The sequence below is a fragment of the Sturnira hondurensis genome, unplaced genomic scaffold, assembly GCF_014824575.4.
Source record: "Sturnira hondurensis isolate 20B ecotype Veracruz unplaced genomic scaffold, ASM1482457v3 Scaffold0019006, whole genome shotgun sequence".
Lineage (NCBI taxonomy): Eukaryota > Metazoa > Chordata > Mammalia > Chiroptera > Phyllostomidae > Sturnira > Sturnira hondurensis.
This window is the reverse complement of record NW_028091637.1, coordinates 13,494,361-13,518,717: the sequence shown is the minus strand read 5'-3', so window position 1 is coordinate 13,518,717 and position 24,357 is coordinate 13,494,361. Positions and strand designations below refer to the sequence as shown.

The following is a 24,357-nucleotide window of genomic DNA, read 5'->3' as shown; positions in this document are numbered from 1 at the left end:
AATTGGCAAGACCTGGAGAATGCACAAAGCTCCTTAATGTTTATGGTTGCTGCAAGTCCCCAATAGCTACTGGCAGGAGAAATGACGGTGGGTAGGTCTCACCTGTCCTGCTTGCTTACTGTACACCAGCTTCCGACGGGGTGCCATACGTTCCCAAGGGTGACAGGCACCTGTGGACGCAAGGAATGGAGACTTTCATGGGAAAGAATCAGCACAATCGTGTCTCACCTGTTTCTTCCATCACTGCTTCTCTTTGGGCCTAACCACCTGTCTTCCTGCTAGCAACTTGCTAATTTTCATAAATCCCACTTTCATCTCTGGGGAGAGAGAGAAAAATCTATTTGGCTCAGTTCATTACCGTTGTTTAAGTTTCTATGGTTGTATAAAATAGTACTCTGCAACTTAGTGACTTTTAGAAAGCGACACAAATATGTGCGTATGGTCTCAGTTTGGACAGGACACAGTAGGAATGGCTCATCTCTGCTTTACATGGTGTCTCCTGAACCCCTTGAAGATGAGACAGGGAGGCTGGGCTCATCTGAAGACTCACCTCTTTATGTCCCAGTTGATGCTGGCCATGGGTTGAGACCTGCAGGCTGCTGGTTGGAAAACCCACACACGGTTGTAGCAGCTGTGCCTTTTACTTGCTGTTCTCTGATGTTTTGACATCTTGGGGCCTTGCCAACTCTTGAGTGGCTGCCGCCCATTCCTACAGACAGCACGCCTTTCCTGTGCAGACCAACCGACCCCTCACCCCTCCTTTCTGAGGCTCTCACACCACAGGCCACTGTTTCCTTTCCCTAATTCCCTCCTGGCCAGCTGCCACACAACTAGGGACAGTCCCTGTACCCCAGAGGGCACTGAAATTACTCCAACTAGCCCGTCTTAAACCTGCTCACCTTGCGTCACCAGTTCCTTTCCATGGAAACCACAATAAAGCCTCTTGACACAGTTTCCCACCCTCCCTCCGCCTCCTGACCAGTACTGGGGCTTCCCCACGTGCACCCTGCCCGCCCCACCCCCCCGCACCGTGGCATGGTGTGCCCTCTTCTCTTGGGAACTATGAGTATAACAAACTGTCTTTTCGTTGGCAGCTGCCTCCTGTCTATTGGCCTTACCGTTCCTGAATATTAATAAAATCCATACTTTAAAACAATGGTCTCTCTGGTGGCTTGGGCTTCCTCACATCATGGTGGCTGGTTGGCCAGGGTGTGTCCTCTGAGCAAGATCAAGCCCCGAGGGAAACTATATCACATTTTATGACCTAATCTCTGAAGTTCCTCAGTGCCAGGCTACTAGGGACAGGGGAGGGGAAGTCTCCGCCTCTCGCTGGGACCCAGCAAGGCGGTGGCAGAACATATAACTGGAAATACTGTGGTGGCCAGTTTTGGAAAGTAGTTTCCCCAATTACCCTCTTTGGGCTGAAGAGAATGCCAGGCCACATTCTGGGTTAGGCTGCTCGTAGGTCAGATGTCCCACCTAAGCATTGTCCTTGGACCTGAGCGTGAGGAGCCTTGCCCTGGGCCTGGCACTTTAGAGGCCCTTTCAAGCCCTTGTCCAGCTTTCCCTTCTCTCTGAGGAATTTGCAGGACAACAGGACCTGGGACTACCCGAAGTCTGTGCACCCACTGGCCCGGTTTTATTTTGTTAACTATTTTAAAAATTTCTAATCTCTAGTGTCTTTTTCCCATCACCATTTAGCCCCTTATTCCCTCCCCCCAGCAATCACCACACTGAAAATTCTTATTTTCTAATCACAGTTTACATTCCATGTTGTTCTGTTTTAGTTTCAGGGGTACAGCATAGTGGTTAGACAATCGCCTACTTTACAGCGTGGTTCCCCTGATATTTCCAGCACCCACCTGGTACCGCACACAGTTACTACAGTATTGCTGACTATCTTCCCTAGGCTGCACTTTTACTTCCCCGTGGCTGTTTTGTCACTACCCCACTGGCCCGTTTTACAACATACTTGGGGGCACCCCGTCTGGGATTGCTACCTAAAACAGCTCTGAACCCACTTCTAGGGTCAGCATGCATTTCATCACTGGGTCTGTTTCTTCAGGGCTGATCTCATCCCGGGGGAGGGGTGGCCAGGGGGTGGCTGTTTGCAGGATGAGGGTGGGAGGGTGAGGATGCAGCTGGACTGCACGAGTATCGGACAGTCCACATGCGTGGGCATGGGCCTCACATGTCTGGGGCAGGAGGGAGGCAGGCTGTGCCCCTGGACCCTGGGCTGGGTCATGCCCCAGGGCAGAATTTCAGGGACTTGGATTATTTTAAATGCAACCTGGTTGTCCAGTCTTACATTTCCTTGCTGTTTCCTGGTTCGGATTGGATGGTGTGGAGAAACTGCCCCCACACAGAATCTGGGCCTCCATTGTTCTCTTGCTCTGCAAATGTCAGACATGGGCCTGCCCCGGTCTGGTTGGCTGTGGCGGGTGGTGGTGTCTCCAGGAGTGTGAGATATCATCCCCACTCCAGCCTCCGTGCTTCTCAGAGTCCAATGCAACCGCGGCGGGAGGCACATCAAGCATCGCCATGAGACTCTGTTTTCTCCAGTCCTCGCTCCCTCGAGGTGAGTCAGAAATCAACAATGGCAGCTTCCGGATGAGAAACCAGACTCACAGGGGTGAAGAGGCTTGCTCAGTCCCACGGCTGGGGCGCAGAGCTGAGATGCCAATAGATACCTTCACGTCTGGGGCTCCTTTCTGCCCAGGAAGCCGCAGTTTGGGATTACAGTTCAAATCATTGGCCGGGATTACGTCCAGGTCTTGCCTCTGAGTTCTCGCCATTGTTGCACACTGTGTATAAAGGAGGCGGCTCAGAAAATGACTGTAACTGATCTTATTTGAAGGGATGGCATTGACAGAAATCTAGAAAAGTATTCTGGGATAAACACAGTGCTTACTAAAACCTCCTTGGTCTGAGCGCAGACGTATTTATGGGGGGTGAGTAGGAGGTGACTTGGGCCTGAGATGGGCGCTTTTTTTGTGCTCTGGTTATGAGGCCTGAGACCCACAATCTATTAGATCTGTGCTGCGTAGGCCCTTCTGTCCTCAGGAAGCTACACTCATAACTCTAGATTGCTTATCTGTTGGCCTGTTCCTAAGAGAAATGAGGATGCGGAGAGAAATGGCAAGAGAGTAAGACCCAGCCCCAAAGCCATGTCATATTCGTCCTGACTCTCTTGCACATGCTGTTCTCTGTCAAGAATGCTGTTCCCCACTCTTCACCTTGAGTAATCTCTCCGCCTCCCAAGGTCTGCTCATCAGGCGGCTTCCTCCTCTGAGATTGGCGCTCCTGGGCTATGCTCCCCTTGGCTTTTGGACTTCATTGATTGGGAAAGAGCAGCTGCAGGGTGAGAAGGGAGAGGAGGAAAAATTGTCCCCTGGATCAGTCTGCAAACTGATTTAATAACACATCCCATCTCTGGCAGGTTGGGCTGCACCCTCAGATGAGACCACCCCATATGCTGCATGGGACTCCTGAAGGGGGCCTCGCTACCCACCTGGTTTTTCCTTCCTACATAGAAAACCCGGATGTGCCAAGAACATTTCTCTGTCCAATGTTGAAACAACTGCTTCTCCCTTCATCACTGAATCCAACTTTAAAATTCCTTTGCCCTGCCCTGGCTGGTGTAGTTCAGTGGATTGAGCTCGGGCTGCAAACCAAAGGGTCGCTGGTTCGATTCCCAGTCAGGGCACATGCCTGGGTTGTGGGCCAGATTCCCAGCGAGGGCCGTGTGAGAGGCAACCACACATTAATGTTTCTCTAACTCTCTCCTTCCCTTCCCCGCTCTCTAAAAATAAATTTTAAAAATCTTTAAAAAAATTCCTTTGCCCCCTTTATTTATGTAAGCAGATTTTCTCCTACAGTGGGGTTCTGAAAGATTATTAGATGCCCCCCTAGTGCTGTGCATGGCTGAGATCAGAAACCAGGAGGCCAGATGGCTTGTACCTTCTCCAGCGGCCGCTAAGGAAATGCGGGACCTCTTGGGGGAAGATGGTCCCGACCATCACCGCTTTTCTTCATCTCGGAGGGCTGGGGCTGCATTCGGGTGCAACCTGCTGTATTATCACATTGAACACTCATGTCGGGGCTGGCTCTGCAGCTTCCCTGCCGGTGCTAAGCCGGTTTAAAAGTTCCAGATGTGATAAACAAAGAAACAAACAACAAGTGCTGGAGAGGTTGTGGGGAAAGGGGGACCCTAGTTCACTGTTGGTGGGATTGCAGACTGGTACAACCACTATGGAAAACAGTATGGAACTTTCTAAGAAAACTAAAAATGAACGTACCTTTTGACCCAGCAATTCCACTATTAGGAGTATATCCTAAGAAGCCTGAAACACCAATCCAAAAGAACCTATGCACCCCGATGTTCATAGCAGCACAATTCACGATAGCCAAGAGTTGGAAGCAACTTAGATGCCCATCAGTAAATGACTGGATCAAAAAGCTATGGTACATTTACACAATGGAATTCTATGCAGCAGAAAGGAAGAAGGAGCTCCTACCTTTTGCAACATCATGGATGGAACTGGAGAACATTATGTTGAGCGAAATAAGCCAGGCGGTGAAAGATAAATACCATATGATCTCACCTTTAACAGGAATCTAAACAAAAAAACAAACAAGCAAGCAAAATATGACCAATGACACTCAAATATGGAACAGGCTGACAGGGTCCAGAGAGGAGAGGGGAGAGAATCATAGGGGAAAAGGGGAGGGACTCACATGAATAAGTATAAAGGACACATGGACAATAATTAAGGTGGGGGGTGGAAATGGGAGGGAGGTGGGGAGCACTGAGGGGGGGCAGGGGAGGGAATATAAAACAGAAAACTGTACTTGAATAAGAATTTAAAAAAAAAGTTCCAGATGTGGTGCCAGTAATGGTCGTCAGCAGCAACACCTTGCTCAAAATCAAATCAAGAAACCAGGTCTCAACCAGGTCATACAAGCTGGAAGCCCAGGGGTAAAATCCAGCCCACAGGCCCCTGCTGGCAGCAAACATGGTTGGTTGTTGCCCCTGTGGTTGGCTTCTAAAAATTTTTGTTTTTCCAGTGTAGGCTAACAATGTTTTTTTAAATTATAGACTTATAGAAATGATACAAGAACGAAGAATTCCCATGTACCCTTCAACTTTAGTCCCCACTACAATTTTACGAAATGGCGTTGTGTCTGTTTGCTTCACTCCCCCATCTTTAGGGCCTAGGGAGAGGGTTTGGGCCTTTGTTGGCATTTGGTAATATTTGGTCCATGAATGAGTGTCTATAGATAGGAAACGAAGAGCGATCAAGATGTTTGTGTCTTCAGAAAACCACTGAGAACACATCAAGGTGAACCAGCACATTATGGGTGGGAGTAAGTTAGTACAGCCCTTACAGAAAATTTGACCATCTTTGTCAAAATCACAAATGCTTAGATCCACGGTCCTCACAGTTTTACTCCTAAAAACTTGTCCTAGAGAATGCCCGCACACAGGCAAAACGACAAAGTACAGGGTTACCAACTGTGGTACTAATCAAAGACTGGAAAGCAATTAAGTTTCCTTCAGAAGGGGGCTGATTATATAAGTCACGGTTCATCCATACATCAGAACAATGGAAGACACAGTAATAAGAAGGCGAAGGGTGCCTTCGATGAACAGAGAGGGAAAAACACAATCACAGAATGGTGAACATAGCAAGCTACCTTTGTCTGTAAGAGGGAAAAACGAAGATCCTTATTTATATGTGTTTGTAACTTCATAAAGACGATCGGAATGGCGAGTGACGGTGGTCAGTTGGTGTTAGAGGGAGTGGTGAAGAAACTGGGCAGATGGGGACAGCTGAGAGAGACATTTCCCCCTCTCTGTCTCTCTCTGTCTCTTTTCATGACTCTGAGGAGCAGGGTTTAAACCAAATGCTTATCTATGCATATATAATGTAGAAATACACACATGTCAAAAAAACCCCTGTTAAACCAAAGAGGCAGTAGAGGAAGCCATCGGACCCTGCAGACCACAGCCATCTGGCCAGGACTCTGTACAGACGGCCCTGCGATGGGCACTCTGGGTCACTCAGGGGAATTGCATCCACTCTTGCTAGATAATGATAAATTGTGACTGCTAATTCTATTTGGACAGGGAAGGCATTGGAACATGTTTCCATCCTTACTCTCGTGCACGCAGATAATCCCAGAGGGGACTTTATAAATTGACAGCCAATAAACCACTTCACCCAGCGGGGAAATAGAGGAAGTTCCGGGGTGGGATGGTAACACGGCACAGAGGCTTTACGATTAAAAAAAAAAAAAGCGAAATGTTCCAGCTGATGGAATTGGGAATTTTGCAAAGAAAGAATTGGGGGGGTAATGGTTGTTCCAGAATGACAGAAAGCAAGATCTTTTAAATGGCTAAACAGCAAATTGAGAAAATATTCAGAGAATAACACAGATCTTATATATCATGCAGGGTTCGGCACATTGGCATATGATCAATGTGAAATGAATTTTTAAAAAGAAAACGTATTGAGTGCTGCTTCTCAAGTAAAGTGAATGGATGAATCCATTTCTGTCACAGCATTTATCCAACTCTTTTACATTGGGGAGCCCAGAGAGTAACGAGAACTAACACTGTGGTGGATGGTATTTTGGATGTATGTACGACTCAATACTTTTCTGGTTGATCTTTTTTTTTCTGAAATTGCCACTGTTTCTTTGGAGTTACTAGCTTCCTTGAAAAACAACAACACCAACTTGAATAGTGAGACATCCCGTTTTACATCCTTGCAGGTATCTATCTAATAACAAATGTCCCCATTTCTGGTAGGCAAAATACTGGTGTTTTCATTCAGTATGCCATCGCTCAAGGTCATATAGTCAAAGTAGAACAATATTAATTTTCAGAAAACTTGAGAATAAACCACCTGAGTAAAGAGACTTAAGTACAACGAAAAGTGTTTTCGACTCAGGGGTTCAGAGCATACATTTAAGCATTCATACATACACACGCGGACATAGCTATGGAAAATAATCTATATTAAACAGCCCAAAATATAAACAGCTGAGAATTAAAAGTATATCCCTGTTTTCTTTATAAGATGTATTTGAAATGGAGATTTTCCTAGTAACTGCAATGACATCGTAGAGAACATGTCGCCAAGCGAGACGCATTGAGGTAACAGCATCTCACCCGTGGTTACACGGGGTGGGAGAGTGACTCTTCCTGACGGTGACATAGTTTTGGAAAGCCAGGAGAACGGCCCCATTTCACTATGCTCATGTTCTATGCTTCATCATGATTCTCAGTTTTTCCATAATTCTGCAACTTGAGATGAATGCCCAATTAAAACATTGCTTTTATAAACTATGGTCCAGGTTTATGGTCCTTGTTCTTTTAAAAGAGGCTTTTTTCCCCCTTTTCCCACTATTCCCACTGATTGCAGAACTTAACTTCTTGATTATTGTTGCCTCTCAGTACAACTTCACTGACGTTTTAGGGAGTTAAATATTCTGTCCCCATAGATAGCCAAAAAATATTCACATACTTTTAAAGCAGCTGTAAGGAGGAACGCTGCCCAACAGGTCCCGACCACCAGGGGACAGCCAGTAGCATGTTATTTGACTCCTTCCCCAGTGATTGGACTCTCATGGCCAGCAGCTGCTCTCGCCTTGGGCCCTCCCCTCTAGCATCTGAGCTGCCAGTGGGCTGCTATCGTTCTAGTCGCCTGCTGGCGGAGTTCTTGGCTCTGCTGGCCTTGCCTCGCCTCAGCCCTGTGCCCCATGGCTCCTGCACTCTGGCTGCTGTTGGGCTTTTCTCAGTTTCTGGAACGATCTAGGCTCCTACCTGCCCTGAGGTTTTTGCACATGCAGTTCCCTCCGCCCAGAATGCTTTCCCCTGTTTTTTCATCTAGTTATTTCTTCTTCTCAAGCTTCTGCTCCTTAGGGAAGGAAGCCTTCCCTGGCCTCCCAGGAGAGGCAACGTTCTGTATGATTTCACGACCTCATCACACTCTTTGTAGGATGATCTGCATGGTTATATATATGGTTATTGTTAGTAACCCTGGTTACAGTGCCTTGTTGCAGTTTGCTGAGGAGGGGGGTGCGACCCTGGAAGGCCCAGTGTAGGGCCTTGGGTGGATGCATCCCACACCCAAACTCACAACAAACTTAGGGGCTGATTTAGGACGCCTCACAGCCAGAGCTGGGACCTGTAGTACCTTCAGCAACCGTGAAAGCGGGAGGCGGGGGCGGCTGGAGGCCAGATGCACCTGTGTCCATTTGCTGTTCCCCGTTTGTTTCCCCTGAAATTAACAACTGTATTTTCCCCCCTTTAATTGGTTTTCTGACCAATTCACCCCCAAACACGGCTCAGGTTATATGTACCTCCCGCCCTTGTGTCGTGACACATGAGGTGCTCTTTGGCATCGACCTGTCCACTGAGCAGCGTCTCCCAGAGCCTTCCAAGCTGCTCCGTGTGGCTGGGCCCTGCGCAGTGCCCACTGCACAGCAGAGCTGGGCCCTGGTCCGTCCTCACTCCGCGGCCTTTCCTGGTGGCCAAAGCCTTCTCTTCTATGGTTTGACAGTGTGACTGACCTGCAAGAGGGTTGGACTTCTCCTGTAAATCCGAAGGGATTGAAGGGGTGAGGGGCGTATAGAAAACGGGCTTCTCCATCAAGGCCATTACATTGTTATTTTGGGGTCTTCAAGCAGGGCAGCAACAGCTTCATTAGACAGAAGCAGAGGAGGCTCATGGCGCCTCTCACACGGCCCCAATGCAATTTTGGGTCCCACGCGTTCCCTCGGGTGTGCCTCCTCAATGCCAGGGCCCGATAATCCGAATGTAATGGATTTTACAATTTGACAACCCACAGGATTTCGGGCCTGACTTTTGGCAGCCTCGGCTCTGTGGCTGCATGAACTGAACATTCTTTTGGCCTCATCATCAAGTTCCTTGTTCCCCGATCAAGACTTCAGAATTTGGGCTGCGTGTTCTTTTTCATAAAGTTGTCCAGGGTGGTAGACGCAACCAGAGGACTCCACAGTCCTTCCTCATGCCTTCCCTAGGGTTGAAATCTCTCCCCAAACCTTGCCTTCATTCTGGGAGGCCCGTGCTTTGAGACCCTGCGTCGGGCTGCTGGAGCATTGCCCCCCCACCCCTCACTGCCTTCAGGCTCCACTAGATGGGATAACAAGTCCAGATCGTATCTCGGGAGGGTCTGTTGTCCCTGGCTTAGGGAAACGGCCAGAGCAAGCTTAGAGAAGCGCATTTAATTAGCACTAGTAATGGTGGCAGGTTGTGTTCAGCCAGGAAGCATCTGAGATTGAAATGCTCAGAATCACTTGCTGGACCTCTGGCCCAGGTGTCAGGCTCCCCAGTGCTCTCTGCTGCAAACAAATCTCTTCCTTTCTAGACTTACAACTTGGACTCTTTCTCGCTTAGTCATTCTTGCTCTCCCAGATGTATCTATTTAAAAAACAGTTGGCCTGTGTTTCATTGTTACAAAAGAACTAGACGCTCACTGGTAAAAGTCAGGCTAGGAAAAACAAAACTAAAACAGCAAGGCAAACACATGGCCAATTCCACCTCCTAAAGACAAGCCTTTTTAACCCCTTGGTGTGTAACTTTTCATACCCCGTCTCTACCATGCAGTGTATACGTATATGAATTTTAATCATGGGGGAGTATCATAAATTTTAATAGGATCAGTAGTAATTAATGAAATAGAAAGCAAAACCCAGAAGACTCGATTGGTACAACCAAAAGCTTATTCTTGAAGAAGACCAATAAAAGAGGTGTATCTTTGTTGGTCTCACGTAGGGAAAAAAGAGAAAAACACAAGACATGAACAGCATTTGCGATAAGAACAGGGACATAACGGAAGAGATGCCAGAGATGAAAATTCTAAGAGAGCCCAATGTCTGCGAATGTGTGAGAATGCGACCCAGACAGGGGAATGGTCAGTGACTGCTGGGGGCTGCGTGTGAAAGCAGCCTATTAGCACCGAGGAGTGTATTCTATTTAATTTACCTTCAGATGGAGGTCTCGGGCGTGGCCCTGAGCATGTAGGCGGCACACAGACCAGGTGATGGCCATGAGGGGAGGCCAAAGACCAGGGACAGTTCAGCCACGTTTAGTGGGTTGTTCATGAACGACTGCATGGACCCGCACATTCCTGTCTTCAACACCCTCTTGCAGAGGTGGCCAACCTTTTGGTGTCTCTGGGCCACACTGGAATAAGAAGAGTTGTCTTGGACCGCACATTAAATACATCGCAAGAGGTAATTGCAAAAAACCCTCATAATGTTTTAAGTAAACATGATTTGGCATTGGGTGGTATTCTTAGACATCTTGAGCTGTGTGCAGCCCATGGGCCGTTAGCAAAGAAATTTCAGACCAAACTTCTGAATTGTTTGCAGCCATTTTTTTTTTTATTTCAAATGTATTTTTGTAAACCTGCATTCTCCAAACAGTGCAAGTGAATTAGAAGTGACTGCATAGACTTTAAAACACGTGACTTCGTGAGGAGGAACATTCCTCCCGCCAAAGCTCCCCCGCGGAAATGTACATGAAGGTATCAGTCAAGTTCTGGACGGGAAGTTAGCGTGGGTGCCTTCCATGCAAGTAATCACTCGTAAAGCTTTGAAACTCACTCTGCCAGTCACACCGTGCACAATAGAAAAAGAAAACCAAAACCTTAACCAAGTCAGAAATCTAGATCGTTGTGCTGTAAAGCGTTGTACCACGTGGGAGATTTGTTCGTTATTCCCCAATGTGCTGAAAACCAGGAGACCATGGATTGACGACAACCCCGTATGTTAGAGCATTTCCAAAAGGACACTTCTGCCTTTTGTCTGCTAAAGGGCCATTTCACTTAAGTTATAATCCTTCACAGTGCCTGTAAATTTTGGGCAGTTTGAATCAGGTTATGCAGGTTTCTCTAGATGTATGTTTTACACGTATTCTATGCATAACTGCGTTCACCTGGGCATAATGCCTTGCCGCCCCCCTCTCCAAAAAAAAGTAGAATAACCTTGTAAAACATGACTTTGCCAGGGATGAACAGGTAGTGTACACCTCTTTGTCTTTGGCTCAAGGATTAGGCTTCCCATGACTTGGTGAAGGACTTCCTACTGGATTTTCTACATTTACCAGACTTCAGAATACTCCTGCTGACGTTGGTGGAGTTTTCCTGAAGGACTGACTGGGAGAGCCTCAGTGACCTCAGGGGTAAGTGGTTCCAGATGTGTGCCTGTCAGTCACCCCAAAGCCAGGGACCCACTCACTTCCTCTAGTGCCTCCTGGCTCCTAAACTTCATGATTTCTTCTTTGTGACAGGTTTAGGGGTCACTGTGGGAATATTCCAAACTCTTGAGTCCCAGGTCAACTGCGCATACGCAAATCATTTTTGCAAAGGGGGAGGGGCGTGCACTAACCTTGTGCTGGACTTTCCTCTCTAGCACCACAGAGTGCAGAGTGGCCACCTCCCCCGCCCCTGCAGCCCCACCTGCTCCTCGGCATGCTCAGACAAGCAGAGGCACCATCCTTCACAAACAGGTTCCTGGAATGGCTGCCAGCATTTGCTCCTGCCGATGCCAAGTATGATTTTCTCAGAACTGCCTTGTGAAGTTGTAGTGATCTCCTGGGAGTGTAACTACTCATGTGGGTCTACTATCCAGAAGCAAATGGATCCGGCTCTGACATTGTCCCCAGGAGCACCCCACCCCTTGAAATGAGGCTTGACCCTCTGGCTGGCCGAACCATCGGCCTGCCAGTCACCCTTCCACGCTGTCACAAATGTGTCTGCACCCCCTTGCAAGAGGCTGGTTAGTGGCCACAAAAGCATTTGGCCACACTGCTGGTGGGGCTGGCCCAGGACTACCACCTGAGAATTTTAAGTGATTTATTAAAGGACAACATGACACAATGAACAAAAGCCCATTGAAGGAACACTGCAAATGGGGTTTCATTTAAAAAATCCACTCTGTCCTCTGCTTGTTTAATTTCCATTTGAATGTACCTGGGGCCAGAGCAGGCTCTAGTAAGTCATGAAGGACTCGTTGTCAGACCCTCCTCTGAGCCACATGATTCTCCCTTATCAGATGGTCATTCAGCAGTGGTAACAGCAGCCATAGCTGCTAACAGGTATTGAGCGTTCGCTGCAGGGTCAGGTGCAGTGCTGAGCATGCTACAGCCATCCTCTCGTTGCCCTTTTAGAAAGTCACAATGCACTCAAAACTGAGCAGCACAGCACATTGCTAACAAGCACTGTCAGAGAGAATGCTTGCATACTGAAGGCCATAACTCAGCAGTCAACCAGGCAGGGGGCAGGCGAGGAGGCTGCAGCTATGCCCAGATCTCTATGCATCATTCCTGTATGCCTCCCCAGGTGGGGGGTGCACCTGCAGCTCTCCTTCAGCAGAATTACCCTGAACTATTGGGCCATTTTGCCAGTAGGAACTGAGAGTATAAAATTTCTATCTCCCCAGGGTGCAAGAATATGAAGGCTCAGCTCCCTTGCCTCAGGCTGGGACAACTCTGAGATACATCATAATCTCCAGAGCTTCCCTGCAGGATCAGGCTGAAGCTACCCTCCACGGGACCTTCCCTAATAGGGAACCCTTCCCTGGCTTCCTCCCCTTCCCTATCCTGCTTCCCTCACTCCCATACTGCTGTCCCCAGGGAACACTTCTGTAATAAGTTACTTGCATGCAGATCCTTGCCTTGGGGTCTGCTTCTTGGGAGCCCCACCAAAGACACTACTTAAACAGTAAGAACAGGTTGACAGGTCACCTCTGGGAAGGAATCTACAATTACCATGATCTGGGACAGCAGAAGTGATGGGGAAACAGAGACCTCTCCACTCAAATGACCAGGCACAGGCAACACACACGACACTCAGACCCAAGTCTTCCTTGGTGGTCACTGATTCAGTCCTTGTGGTGTGTAGACTCTGATGTGTTGATGTCCAGGATGAGATGCCATTCTGAGGTTTACCAGATGACCCAATGGCGTCATTCCAGGCCTTCTTCTACCAATCCAATTGGAAGGAGGGTGAGATGTCAGCTGTGTGGAGGTGATGCAGAGCAGACTTATTGCTGGGAACCAGGCTTTCCATCCAAATTCCTGTTGGGAATCTTCCAGTGACAGGTATATATGAAAAAAACCAGTTCTCTAGCACATGACCTGCCACTTGACTCCAAGCCATAAGGACAGGCAATCCTGGAGGGGGCCTGCCACCACCACCTACCCGCAGCACTGCAAGTTTGGTGGGTTCTTGGCGTGAGGTTTCCTCAGATTATTTTTATATGCAAGTCTGTTTGAACAGCAAGTCCCACAGAACAATAAGATTTTTATCCTTTAAAATTTATATGAATGTACATGTGTTTCCAGGTCAGATATCAGTGCTTGAGTGAACTATATAACTATGTAATAGAAATAATAAAACATTGATACAAATATAAAGACATAGTCAGTATAAAAGGCTTATATTTATAAAAATACTTTTAGGTAACAGTTTTCCCCTGAGGGTCGACCACGCACATTGCATTCATAAATATTGCTCGGCTCCGTAGCTCACTTTCCCAAGTTCAGAATTCATCTTTAAAAGGAAGCGGTGGGCTCCAGTCATGTGACCTGGCCAAGGTTGGCTGCCTCAGGTTGGCACCCGGGCTTGACAGAATGACGAGAACAGCATCAGTGGGGCCTCCGAAAAATCTGGAGAAGAATCTTTCTTCCAAATATGGAAGATACAAAGATCAAGGGCGACAGGCGAAATGGCTGGGTCACGTGACTGGTGTGGCAGGTCACTGGTTTTTCTGGACCCAGTCCCAACTGTCTTCGTTCTCTTTCCGGTTCTTCTCGGCCTCAATGATTTCTTTGTACCTTCGGCGAAAGAAGCCCATCTGAAAGGCAGACAGAGGAGGGGCCGGGTTAGAAGCACTGAAGGATCAGCCGTTCGCCCTGCAAGGCAGCCTGGCTGCGGCAGTGGCCTGACCTATACTCACGGTCCCGGGAGGGCCTGGAAAACCCCGCAGGTCCAGCTGTGTTTAGAATAGGTGTGGTGTAGAGCTGCTTTTCAAAGCCCATGGGCTTCCTGCAGGCTATCTCAGGAGTGAGTGTTCCCCGAACTGTGTGCTGGGGAACACTAGTTCCAGAGAGTGATTCCAAGGTGCCTGGGAGTAAAATGGGCTTCCTAATGAAACAGGTTTGGGAAATGCTGCATTCTCTCTTTCTTTGAGAGATTTGCAATGTGCAATAGAACAGTAAAGGATCTAATAAACCCCTAGAAAAGGATCTCAGAAACCCAGGCAGGGGCTTGACATCTCCTGAGCTTATTTGGCTTTGAATAAGCCTATTAGTATCCTGAGAGGTATCAGCCACTGTGGAATAACTTAATAATTGCTGCTGTCACATAACAGGCTTTCGACAGTGTCTGCAGGTCTGCCTTGCACTGTGCTGTCCTCCGGTTCTCTCCCTCAAGCCTGTGACACTCGTGCTGTGAGTGCACCCCTGAGACCCGGCACCTCTTCCTGACCCGGGGCGGGCAGCTGGTTAGCCTGGTTCTGAAAACATCTTCCCCTCTGAGGTCTTGGGGCTTTGCACATGTGGTAAGGTGAGTTTTTGTTTCTCTCAGGCAGTCATTTCAGGTGCTATACTGTCTGATATTTAAGCGTTTTGTGGCCTAAAGCTGACCTCTTCTCCCACACTCAGGGTGACCTTGCATCCCTTGTCCTTTGTCACCAGCACTAGAGGCATCTGTTTCTGATGTCAGACATCCCTCCTGCAGGGCTGCCCGGACAGGGTGCACCCAGCTCCCTCTGCCCTGGGGAGTGATAACCCTGAGGTCCACGTCCTGTAGAGTCGCCCGGTGGGACTTGCCTGCAGGGCTAACCGGCATGACACATCCTTGCTTGGATTCCTTCTCTTCCCCGTGTCACTTCCCTGATCAGGTCAGTGTTTCCTGAGGTCACCTTCCAGATAATCGACCTGCCCTCAAATCCTCCTTTCAACCCCCTTGAAGAGAGGAAGTCAGACAGCTGCACCCGTTTGGTCGGCTGCACTGTGGGTTTGTTACACCACGCTGTCATTAGCTGACCGTTCCTGTGGTCATATCCCAAAATGCTCAAGACTAGCAAGCTCTACAGTCTGTTGCCAACAGTGAATGCCCAGACAAACCTGCCCTAAGCGAATCATCAGCCCAACCCAGCTCCCCCGGGCACGTCTAACTTCCTTGTGGTCTGTGCATTAGTCCTCCTTCTCCTTTATGAGCCAACTATCCACAGTCACCTGATGGGGTGAGCTCCCCAAGGCAGGGAGAGCGCCTGGGGCCAGGGACTGTCTTTCTACCATCCTCCCACCTCCAGAAGGGGGCTTGGTGGCCAAGCCAAAGTTGAGAACTATTAATAGAGCTGCCAGAAAACATCTCCACCCACACCTCCAAGGAATTCCCGAGGACCACTGAGTTGAGTCAGTGATGTGGTGCCTTTTGAATGGCTGGAAAGGCATAGAAATTTCCAGAACACAACTGCCACGGGGCCTGTGTTGCGAGCGTTTCTCTTCATGGTCAGGGCTGTGGGCAGACACTAAGTTCCAGGTGTTTTCGGCCACGGAGGCTTCTTCTCAGTGGCATCAGAACCCATCTGTCAGGCCGCCACCTTCTGACACCCCACATGTGTACTTTTCTGTCCTCCAATCCCTAACGCCAACCCCCCTCTTCAAGGGAAGTAGAAGGGGGGCTTGGCCCGAAGGTCCTGGATAATTGGAAAAAGGTCCTTGTCATGGCCCTCCAGGCACAGCCACAGAAGGCCAGAAAAGCAACCCAAGATGTAATGGAAATGTCTGACTAAGAAGTTACTGCTTGAAGTATTGTTATTTAAAGACAAAGACTGTTAATGGGGGAAAAATGTCCCTCTTCTGCACCGAAGAGAACATAATCATGAAAATAAGTCTGGATGCAATATGGAAGTGAGATTCTTCAGCACAGACCTCTGCCCGCCGACGGTGTCATGTTTCGGTAATCCCAGGTTACTCACACTCCATTCCAGACAAGTAACATATTTCTGTTGCCACACTAATCAAGCACAGTTTTAACTGTCTGCTGCTCCCTTCTCATCTTTCGCATATGTCTCAGAACTCCTTGAAGGGAGGACTTGTGTTTTCTATCCCCAGAGCTCAGCACCTCACCTGGATTTGGCATCAGTGATAAGCTGCAGAGGTGCCCACCATCCTCCTTTCCCCCTGGAACCATACTCTTGGCCGCATGACTGACTCTGCAAATCTGCACTGCCGCTCGCTTTGACAACTGGATGCCGTGGCCGAGGTGCTGTGTCAGCTCCCCACTTAGGCCTCGAGAGGCCTTGCACATGGCTGCTCGTTTTCTCAGGATCCTGCTGGGCCACATGAATGAGTTTGGTCTGGCCCACTGGGGCCCCCTCCGCCGGCCAATGCCCAATGGCCTGCAGGTGTGGGCTCACCCTGTTAAACTCAAGCCAGCCCACAGAGCTGTGAGCTATATAGGTGGTGGTTGCTCTGGAGCCACTAGAGTTTGGGGCGGTTTAATGTGCAGCGTGGAGTTAACTGATGCAGGGCTCCATTTTTTTTTTTTTTTTTTTTTGGTCTGATGCACTGAATGCACGAACAGCCACCGGAAGGGTGGGGGAGTGGCAGCTGACAGGGTTCTAGATATAGAAGGCATCGCTGTGCCTTGTCCTGCATCTCTAGGCAGGACAAAAGCCAGCTCACTTTCTCCTAGTTACGCTGGCGTGAAGATTTGACATGGAGTGCACAAAAAAACCTAGTGAGGGTTTGGAGCACGTGGACTCACTCTCACGTGTGCTCATGTTCTACATGTGTCACCGATGTTGCTAAAGAGGGAAGGGGCCGTCATCTCCTGCTGGCGCCCAGAAGCAACTTTCTTTCACAAGGAGCGGTGTCAGCGTTAGTCCTACAGTCGCCTTCTCCCCACCTTGGCAGTGACTGCCAAGACCCTGCCAGACTCCCGGACACAGCCCGGCCAGCTCTGTGCCCTACTCCGGCACCGCAGGGGCCCGAGTGCCCTGTTCCCAGCACAACCTTGGTGTGCTGCTTGGTGTGGTCTCCAGAGGGAAGACTGGCGCTGCCACTGACGTTTGAACTTCTTTGGATCCAAACACCATTTCCCAAAACACAGTCCATGCTCAAGGTTAGGGGGTGCTGGGTGCAGTGGTGTGGGCTGTGCCCTGCATTACGTGTGTGTTGGGTGGGGGCTGCCGCTCCCATGGAAGATACAGATGTGTAAATTTATTTCAACTATTTCCCAGCAGATGGCAGTAGAGTGTCTTTTTTTCTAAGGAAATCAGTAGATCCTCTGAATTTCAGACAGATGGGAAGTCAAGCTTCTGGAGGAAGGGGCGTCATGCACCAGTTTGCACAAAGGTACAGGGTAGTCTAGCGGTGTCTCTCAAACTCACTTTGCTTCTTACATGACCAAACTAACTCTATTTCAGAAAAAAAAGAGGATTACCTTTGTGCTTTTGTTTAGAGCCTGGTTTTAGCTTTTGTTACAGAACCCAAAGCTGAGGCTTTGAGTTTACCAACCAACGGCCCCCACACAACTATGTCACGCTAGGCCTGCTCCGTGCCTCAGGAACTCCTGGGAAGAGCTGTCCGGGTAAGAGACGTGGCGTGGGGATCCCAGAGTCCTGACTAGTGCTCACGCCCCAGTAACTACCCCTTGGGCCACGGGACAGGTCATTTGCTGGCTCTGACCCTCAGTGTCTTTGTCTCTGAGAGACCAATGACATTCTTAGAGCTCTGCCAGGCGTGAAACCAATGGTGGCCTTTTCTGCTGGCCCCCGAAGCTGACTCAGGATGGCAGCCTGTGGGGCGCACCGCTGTGCACTCCGGACGCACACTAAGAAGGGACAGGCACAGAGTCCTTGCCTGGAATCCGTCATCCTCCAACAGATTCGGGAAATTTTGGGAAAACTGCATTTTCGACTTTTCTTTTAAAGTATGAATATACTATAACAACTTACACGATTTTTGGAAATTAAGGTAAATCAAGACTGCAAAGCCATTTCTCTCCTGCAGCAGGCCCTCCTTAGGCTCACACCCCTGCCCTCGTTGCTGCACGTGGTTACCGCGAGGAGGACCTGTGAGAAGGGCTGCATGCCTACACTCTGCTGCTGGCTGGGCTCCCACTGACCATGCTGGGAAATGGTTAGTGCCGAGCGTAAGCTGGACCCTCAGCGGCCCCACAGTTCCAATCCAGTGGAGTCAATGTTTTCCTGCACTTTTTCTGGAAACTTCCAGGGATTCTTTTGCCACTTGAGGGGCAAAAGGCTCTGTTTATAACTGTTCTGTCTGTAGCAGAGGAAACGCTCATGGAAACCCTGGAGGAGGAGAGACGCAAGCCAAGCATTGCTCAGCTAAAAGCTTCCTGGCTTTCTGTTTGTGAAGGTCCTACAACCCCCCAAAAGCAAGATCTCCCTGGGCCTGTTGACAGACTCGCCCCATTTTCGGATACACTTGTATCCAAAAGCTTCCAGAAAACTTCTAGAGGAACAGCAGATTTCTTGAGTAGCCCTAATTAGGGAGGCATGCGACCTAGGAGGAGTTCTGGGGTCTGCATGTTGCCTCTTCCTTCCTAGCGTATTTTGGGGTGAGTGGGAGACTGGCCTGGACTCCATGCCATCTGGGCTTCTGGGAGGCCCCGCCCCACCCTGCCTCTGGGCTGCATCCTGGGCAGCTATTCCAAGGACTTTTGCACACTCCTCCTTGGGATGAGCTCAGGGCCTCGTGTTTATGGGTCTCTTCAGTTTCTTCACTATTTACATAGTGTGTCTCTGTCTTGAGATGTCAACCGTGCAGCATCAGCCCAATATTTACTCCCAAACATAAATAAGCCCCCACCAAGTGTCTCTGGCACATGGTTTTAATTGAGACAGTGTGATGGGTGTGTGTATATGTCTGTGCTTTTTTCCCTTTTCTCTGGAGAAGTAAGGGTGGCTTCCCCAGCCTAGCTGGAGGAAAGGTGATAACCCCAGTGACCCCTGGAGCAGCTGCCAAACCTTGCACCTTCCCCCAGCCCTTTCAAAGATTTATTTTTCTAAGTGTTTCTGCTGGAGGTCAGCAGTAATGCTCTCAAATAAAAACCAGGAGCCCAAAGCCAGCTCGAAAGCAGCAGGCTCTTGGAACAGCTCCAGCTGAGGTTTGAGGCAGTGCTGGTTCTGAGGCAGCCAACAGGCTCTGTAGCCTGCCTCTCCTCTGCTAGTGAAAGGGAGGAGCCAGCAGGTCCTGGGCACTGGGGGCACAGGGAGGGACTGGTCACAGGGTTGGCGAGGCCATGGCACTGCCCTCTGCTCCAAGGCTTCTTTGCTGGCGTGGGGGGCAAACAGGAGGGAGGAGGATGGTTCCTTGGCCAAAAGCAGTACAGGAGGGAGCTGTTTCTCTCCTTCTCTGAGTGGTGGCCTGTGGGTTTTGGCAAACTGCACACCGGGCAGGGGCCGGGGAGGGAGAGAGCTGCCTGGGGCCTCTAAGGAGGCCTTTTCTTCTAAATGAAAGACATCCCAGCATCTTCATTATCTTAACCACTTGACTCAAAGGCTGGTTTAATGGGTTGAAAGCCCTTTTGAAAGGTGCAAGTCATGGGGGAAGCTATCATCCCTATTGTCGCCCTGGACAATGAAACTTTCTCCTATAAACAGGTCTTTACGATTTTCTGGAAGAGGCACCAGGCCCAGGCCACTGCTGACCCCATCAGGAGCTAAGGGGAAGGAGAGGGGACTCATTTGGATTTTTCTCCCTTAAAAGAGTTTCATGTTTCAAAGTTTTCTTCCTGCATGGTGGTTTGGCAGACAGCTAAAATCCTTGTGCATGAAGTTTCAATTACGGCTCCCAGTGTCTGCGAACTTCCCAGCTTTGGGCAAGCTGATTGGGATCCATTTCAGTATTTGAAGAAGGGTCTGGTTAGCGCAAGGCCCTTGTTGTGGATTTTGCGCTGGGGTCAGGGCCTGCTGCTGCCAGGCATGAGAGATGGCTGAGATGCCAGCGGGGGGACCTTCTGGAAGATTCTGGGGTCTGCCCCGAGTCAGAGGGAAAGGAGGCAGGGAGCCTGGAGTTCCTCTCTGGGAGAAGCTTTGGTGACGCCAGAAGGGGTTTCTACGTTAGATAAACAGGGGGTGACGGACATGTTAGTAGCGCCACAGTGACATTATGAAGGGCCAGCAGCTGGCGGCTCAGGCTCCCCACTCCCCAAGTCCTGCTCCCCTCTCAGGGTTTAGCCACCATCTCTGTTCACTTAACTGCCTTTCCCAGAGGTCTTCAAGACAGAGTGAGGGCTGTGTGGTCTATCTCCATCCCTTTGCCCAGAGCCTACCCCTCTACTAGGGACCCAATACTATTTGCCAAATGAAGACGGTCAGCACCGTCGGCCTGCCATTGGTGCTGACCCGCAGGCCGACGAGGCACAGAGAACAATGCATTAGAACCGTGAGCGGCTCTGTCTTCTTGCAGCACCATCCCAGAATTTGTGCATATGGGACACAGTTTGGGGAACAATCATTTCTGGCTCATGATCTCTCAAGGTGGTAGGAAGCGACCACAGGCAGCAATATCAGGAGCCATTCTAAAGGGAACCCCAAGAGATGGGGCTCAACAAAAGGGAAGAGGACTTGGAACTGCCTGTCTTCAGAGGCCCTAGGGGACGACGTGTGTCCTGGTCAGCAGTGGCAACGAGGCACCACCCATTGTTTCCCTCTTGAAAGGATCGGAGGGAATTATGCATGAAATACGGTGAGAAGCTAGAATTATTAAGGCCTCCCATATAAGTCCACAACAGGTTAGACTTCAGGCCCACAATCAACAGGTTTCCATGCACGGGGCTGTCCATGTGATACTGGATCTTCAGTCCCGAGTGATGAGTCATTTTTAGGTTCCAGGCACAGAAATCAGAGTTGACAAGAGGTCTGTAGCTGGAGTTTTAGACACAGGTAGGTCTTCCAAGGGATCTTACATCTCACTGACCCTTTTCAATCTCCTCTAAAGTCATCATAGTCAGCCGTTTAAGAAAGAGTTTTTCCCAAAGCAACTGCCTCCGCCAAGCCCCGCAGGCATCGTCACTTTGCCCGAAGAGACGGTCCACTCTGAAGGGTGAGTGCGTTCCTGGACGTTGTGCCTGGGCTTCCTCTCTTGGTTTCTTTTCCCTGAAGGAGCTCGGCTGTGATTTTATCTCTGACGTTATGGAAGAGGGATGAGGTTTTGTCTACTTTCAAACAATAATAGTGACCTTTCGGGAAAAGATTAGGGTTTTGCCTGCATTTCTGAAGAGCATAAATGGGGCAGATAAAAGATGGCCACAAACCCATTGCCACCCCTCCCACTGACAGGCAGAGTCTGTTTCCCCTCCCTTGACTCCAGGCCGGCAGGGGACCACTTCGACCAGCAGAGACTGGTGGAATGATGCCGCGCCAGTTCTGGGCCTGTCTTTAAGAGAACTGGCAGCGTCTACCATGTAAAAAGTCAGATTGCTCTGCTGGGAGGGCTACATAGAGAGGCCCTGCGTTTATGCGGTGAGCCAGGGGGACTCAGCAGAGCCCAGTCTCCCAGCTGTCCCCACAAGGGTGCCAGGCATGTGAGTGAAGATGTCTTAAGACTCCTCAGACCAGACCAGGTACCAGGTAAGTGCCACTGAGTGACTGCTCAATGTCACATGGAGCAGAATCGGCCAGCCAAACGCTTCCTGAATTCCTGACCTATGCGTTTGTAAGATATGATGAAATGGTTATTTAAAGTCACTCAATTTGGGGGCAGTTTGTTATGCAGCCATAGCCAACTGGTACGATCTAAAACCCTGCAATGCAGGCCTCAACACCACTGCCTGCCAGGAAACCACGACGGAGCGAATCTCTTTGGACTATCTGCCTGCCTAATTCCTTCTTTTCTGGGATTCACCCCCACCCCACCATCACCCTAAAATGGCTATCTTACATCTTTCTTCTATCCCAGCCTCAGCTGTCTGGATTAGTGGGAGACATGGGGCCCCAAACTGGCCCAGTCAGAGTCTCTCCCAGCCAACTCCCTGCCCTCAGCCACGCGTGACAGGAGTAGACATTTGACTTGAGCTAGCCAATCAGGTTCTCTCTTCCAGACTCATAGAACTGGGGATCAGAGGTGGCTGGAGCCCCCGTTTCCTCCTGTGTGTCTGAAAGCGAGGAGAAAGCTCGTCTGCTATGGAGAAGAATAATGCAGGTGTGCGGGGCCACGGGAGCAAGTGGGGAGGGGAAACGCCTGCTTTGGTGTGTGGACATTTTCTGGGTCTGAACACACACATTCTCTCTCTTGCTTAAGTGGTTATGAATTGCGTTCTGTTTTTGTTTTGTTTTGTTTTCTTGTAACCGGAAAAATGGACTTCGTGATGCCTGATGTAAGCATGTTCGGTCCCAGAAACTAAAGAGAACACTGCCCAGGCTAGTGAGGCGACAGGAATGCCCTTCTGCCGACCTATCCTTTCCTGGGTGAGGATGACTGGGAGCGAGTCAAGCCTCATCAAGTCTCCTGGCGGTAACCACGCACAGAAAGCCCAACCCTAATCTCCTCTTCCAAAACAACGTCCAACTCTGCCTTCCTCACCTGGTTAAGGAAAAACCATTCACTGTCTAATCCAAAAGCAGCAAGAGACTGATACTTTTTTCCTTCTGACCTCAACAAATCCTGCCTCTTCTAACTTGGTCCCCTCCTTTCCACCCATGGAGATGGCCCTCGTCTCCATCTTGTGCCCAGCTCTCCCTTGTCAAACAGATGTGGCCCCACCCCCATGCTCCCCCTTGCTCCTGGTCAGGAGGCCCCGTCACAGCTGAGGAAGGTGATCTCACTGCGGGTCACTGACTGCCACCTCACCAGGTGGCCCCCACGAAGCCTGTTGCTTTTCTCACTCCCTCCATACAGAAAGTCCATCTGGCTGCCCTCCCTTGCCTGGAACAGTCAGACCAAACCCGAGGTCAGACTCGCATGACACCTGATTTGTGGAATGTCCTCTGACTTTCAGAGGGCGTCCATGTGTCACGTGCACTGCTGAGAAGTCTGCCTGCATTACCTCTACACTTCAAACCGGATGTCACGGTCTCCCTCTCGCAGAGGAGGAAACGGAGGGTCATGGAGGGCAAGCAGTTCTCCCCAGGCCACACAGCTGGCAGGGTCTAGAGCCAGGCTGCCAGCCTGTGTCCTCCTCTGCCTCGCTGTACTGGACGGCCTCTGCTCTGCCCCGGGGAAGGGCAGGTTGATGGGGTCTTTTTCTCAGTGTCCAGAGGCCCCGCTGCACGGTCCTCAGCTTTACGTTTACAAGTGCGTGTGCTTGGTGGGAGGCACCCAAGGGCAGGGAGAGCCTCGGTCATGATGCACCGTGCGCCCAGTGCATGGTTTGGTTCAGAGCAAGTGTTCAGTTACTGTGAGTTGAAATGAGCTGCTCTTGGACACTGAGCAAAGCTCTGTGACCCGCACAGCGTCATTCAACGGCTTTCTCAAAGCGGTTTCAGATCCTTTTATTCTACCTCTTCAGTCGTGGCAAGGCCTTGCCTGGGTTGAGGCCCCCTGCCTGCCACCGCTCTGCTTTCTTCCCCAGTGCATGGCAGGGGGTGATGCTGGCCTTCATGGGTCCTGGCTCTCTGCATCGCACACAGCTGGGTGACCTCAGGGTCCTGGCTACCCCATGACAGCCACCTCCAGCAGCCACATTCTTTGATCAAACACAACAAAAGCAAAGCTAAGCAGATGGCGAGTGAAAGTATGTGCTGAGGAGACGAGACACCCCCCAAGGGCAGAGCCCTGTGGGGTGGCTAGAGGGAGGGATTGATGCCACGACAGAAAATGGGGCATGGCCACCATGCTCCCCACTCTGTGTCCCTGTCTCGTCCCACACACCCAGTCTCGGAGGATGGCATTTCCTCTCATGGCAAAGGTGGAAGGAAGGAACACACACACACACCCGAACCCTTACTGTCTTTTCAGATTGCAAACACTGAGCTGGCTTTGTTCTCTACCCATAGACCAGAGACTGTCTCAGCAGGAAGGAGTCAGAGTAAACCGAGAATTAAGAATCTATCTGGCCACACTGATTAAACAAACAACAAATTGGCAGATTATTATTTTTTTTAAAAAGGTAATATCCACTCCTGGCAAATACACAGGAAATTGGGTGCTTTCCACACCTGCTCGAGGGAGGGCGAGTTGGTGCAACCTTTCTGGAAGGCAATTGGCAATGTGTAATCTGAGGCTTAAATTAAGCTATGCATTTCTTTTGACGTGGTAATTCCATTTCTAGGATTTCACCTTAAGCACATAATGAGGGATTTGTGCAAATATTTGGCTCCCAGGATGTTCACTGTGGCTGGGGA

At 49.8% G+C, this 24,357-nt stretch overlaps 1 protein-coding gene across 2 annotated transcripts in view; it reads right to left on the bottom strand.

Annotated features, from left to right (window-relative positions):
• Positions 1-10,397: 10,397 nt before the first annotated feature.
• ITGA9 (integrin subunit alpha 9) overlaps positions 10,398-24,357 on the bottom strand; it is a 309,655-nt gene continuing 295,695 nt past the window's right edge. For both annotated transcript variants that reach the window (XM_037070767.1, XM_037070768.1), the window contains one exon: positions 10,398-13,890. In XM_037070767.1, coding sequence (XP_036926662.1) covers positions 13,792-13,890 — 99 coding nt within the window. In that variant the 3' untranslated portion in view covers positions 10,398-13,791. The remainder of the gene's footprint in view (positions 13,891-24,357) is intronic.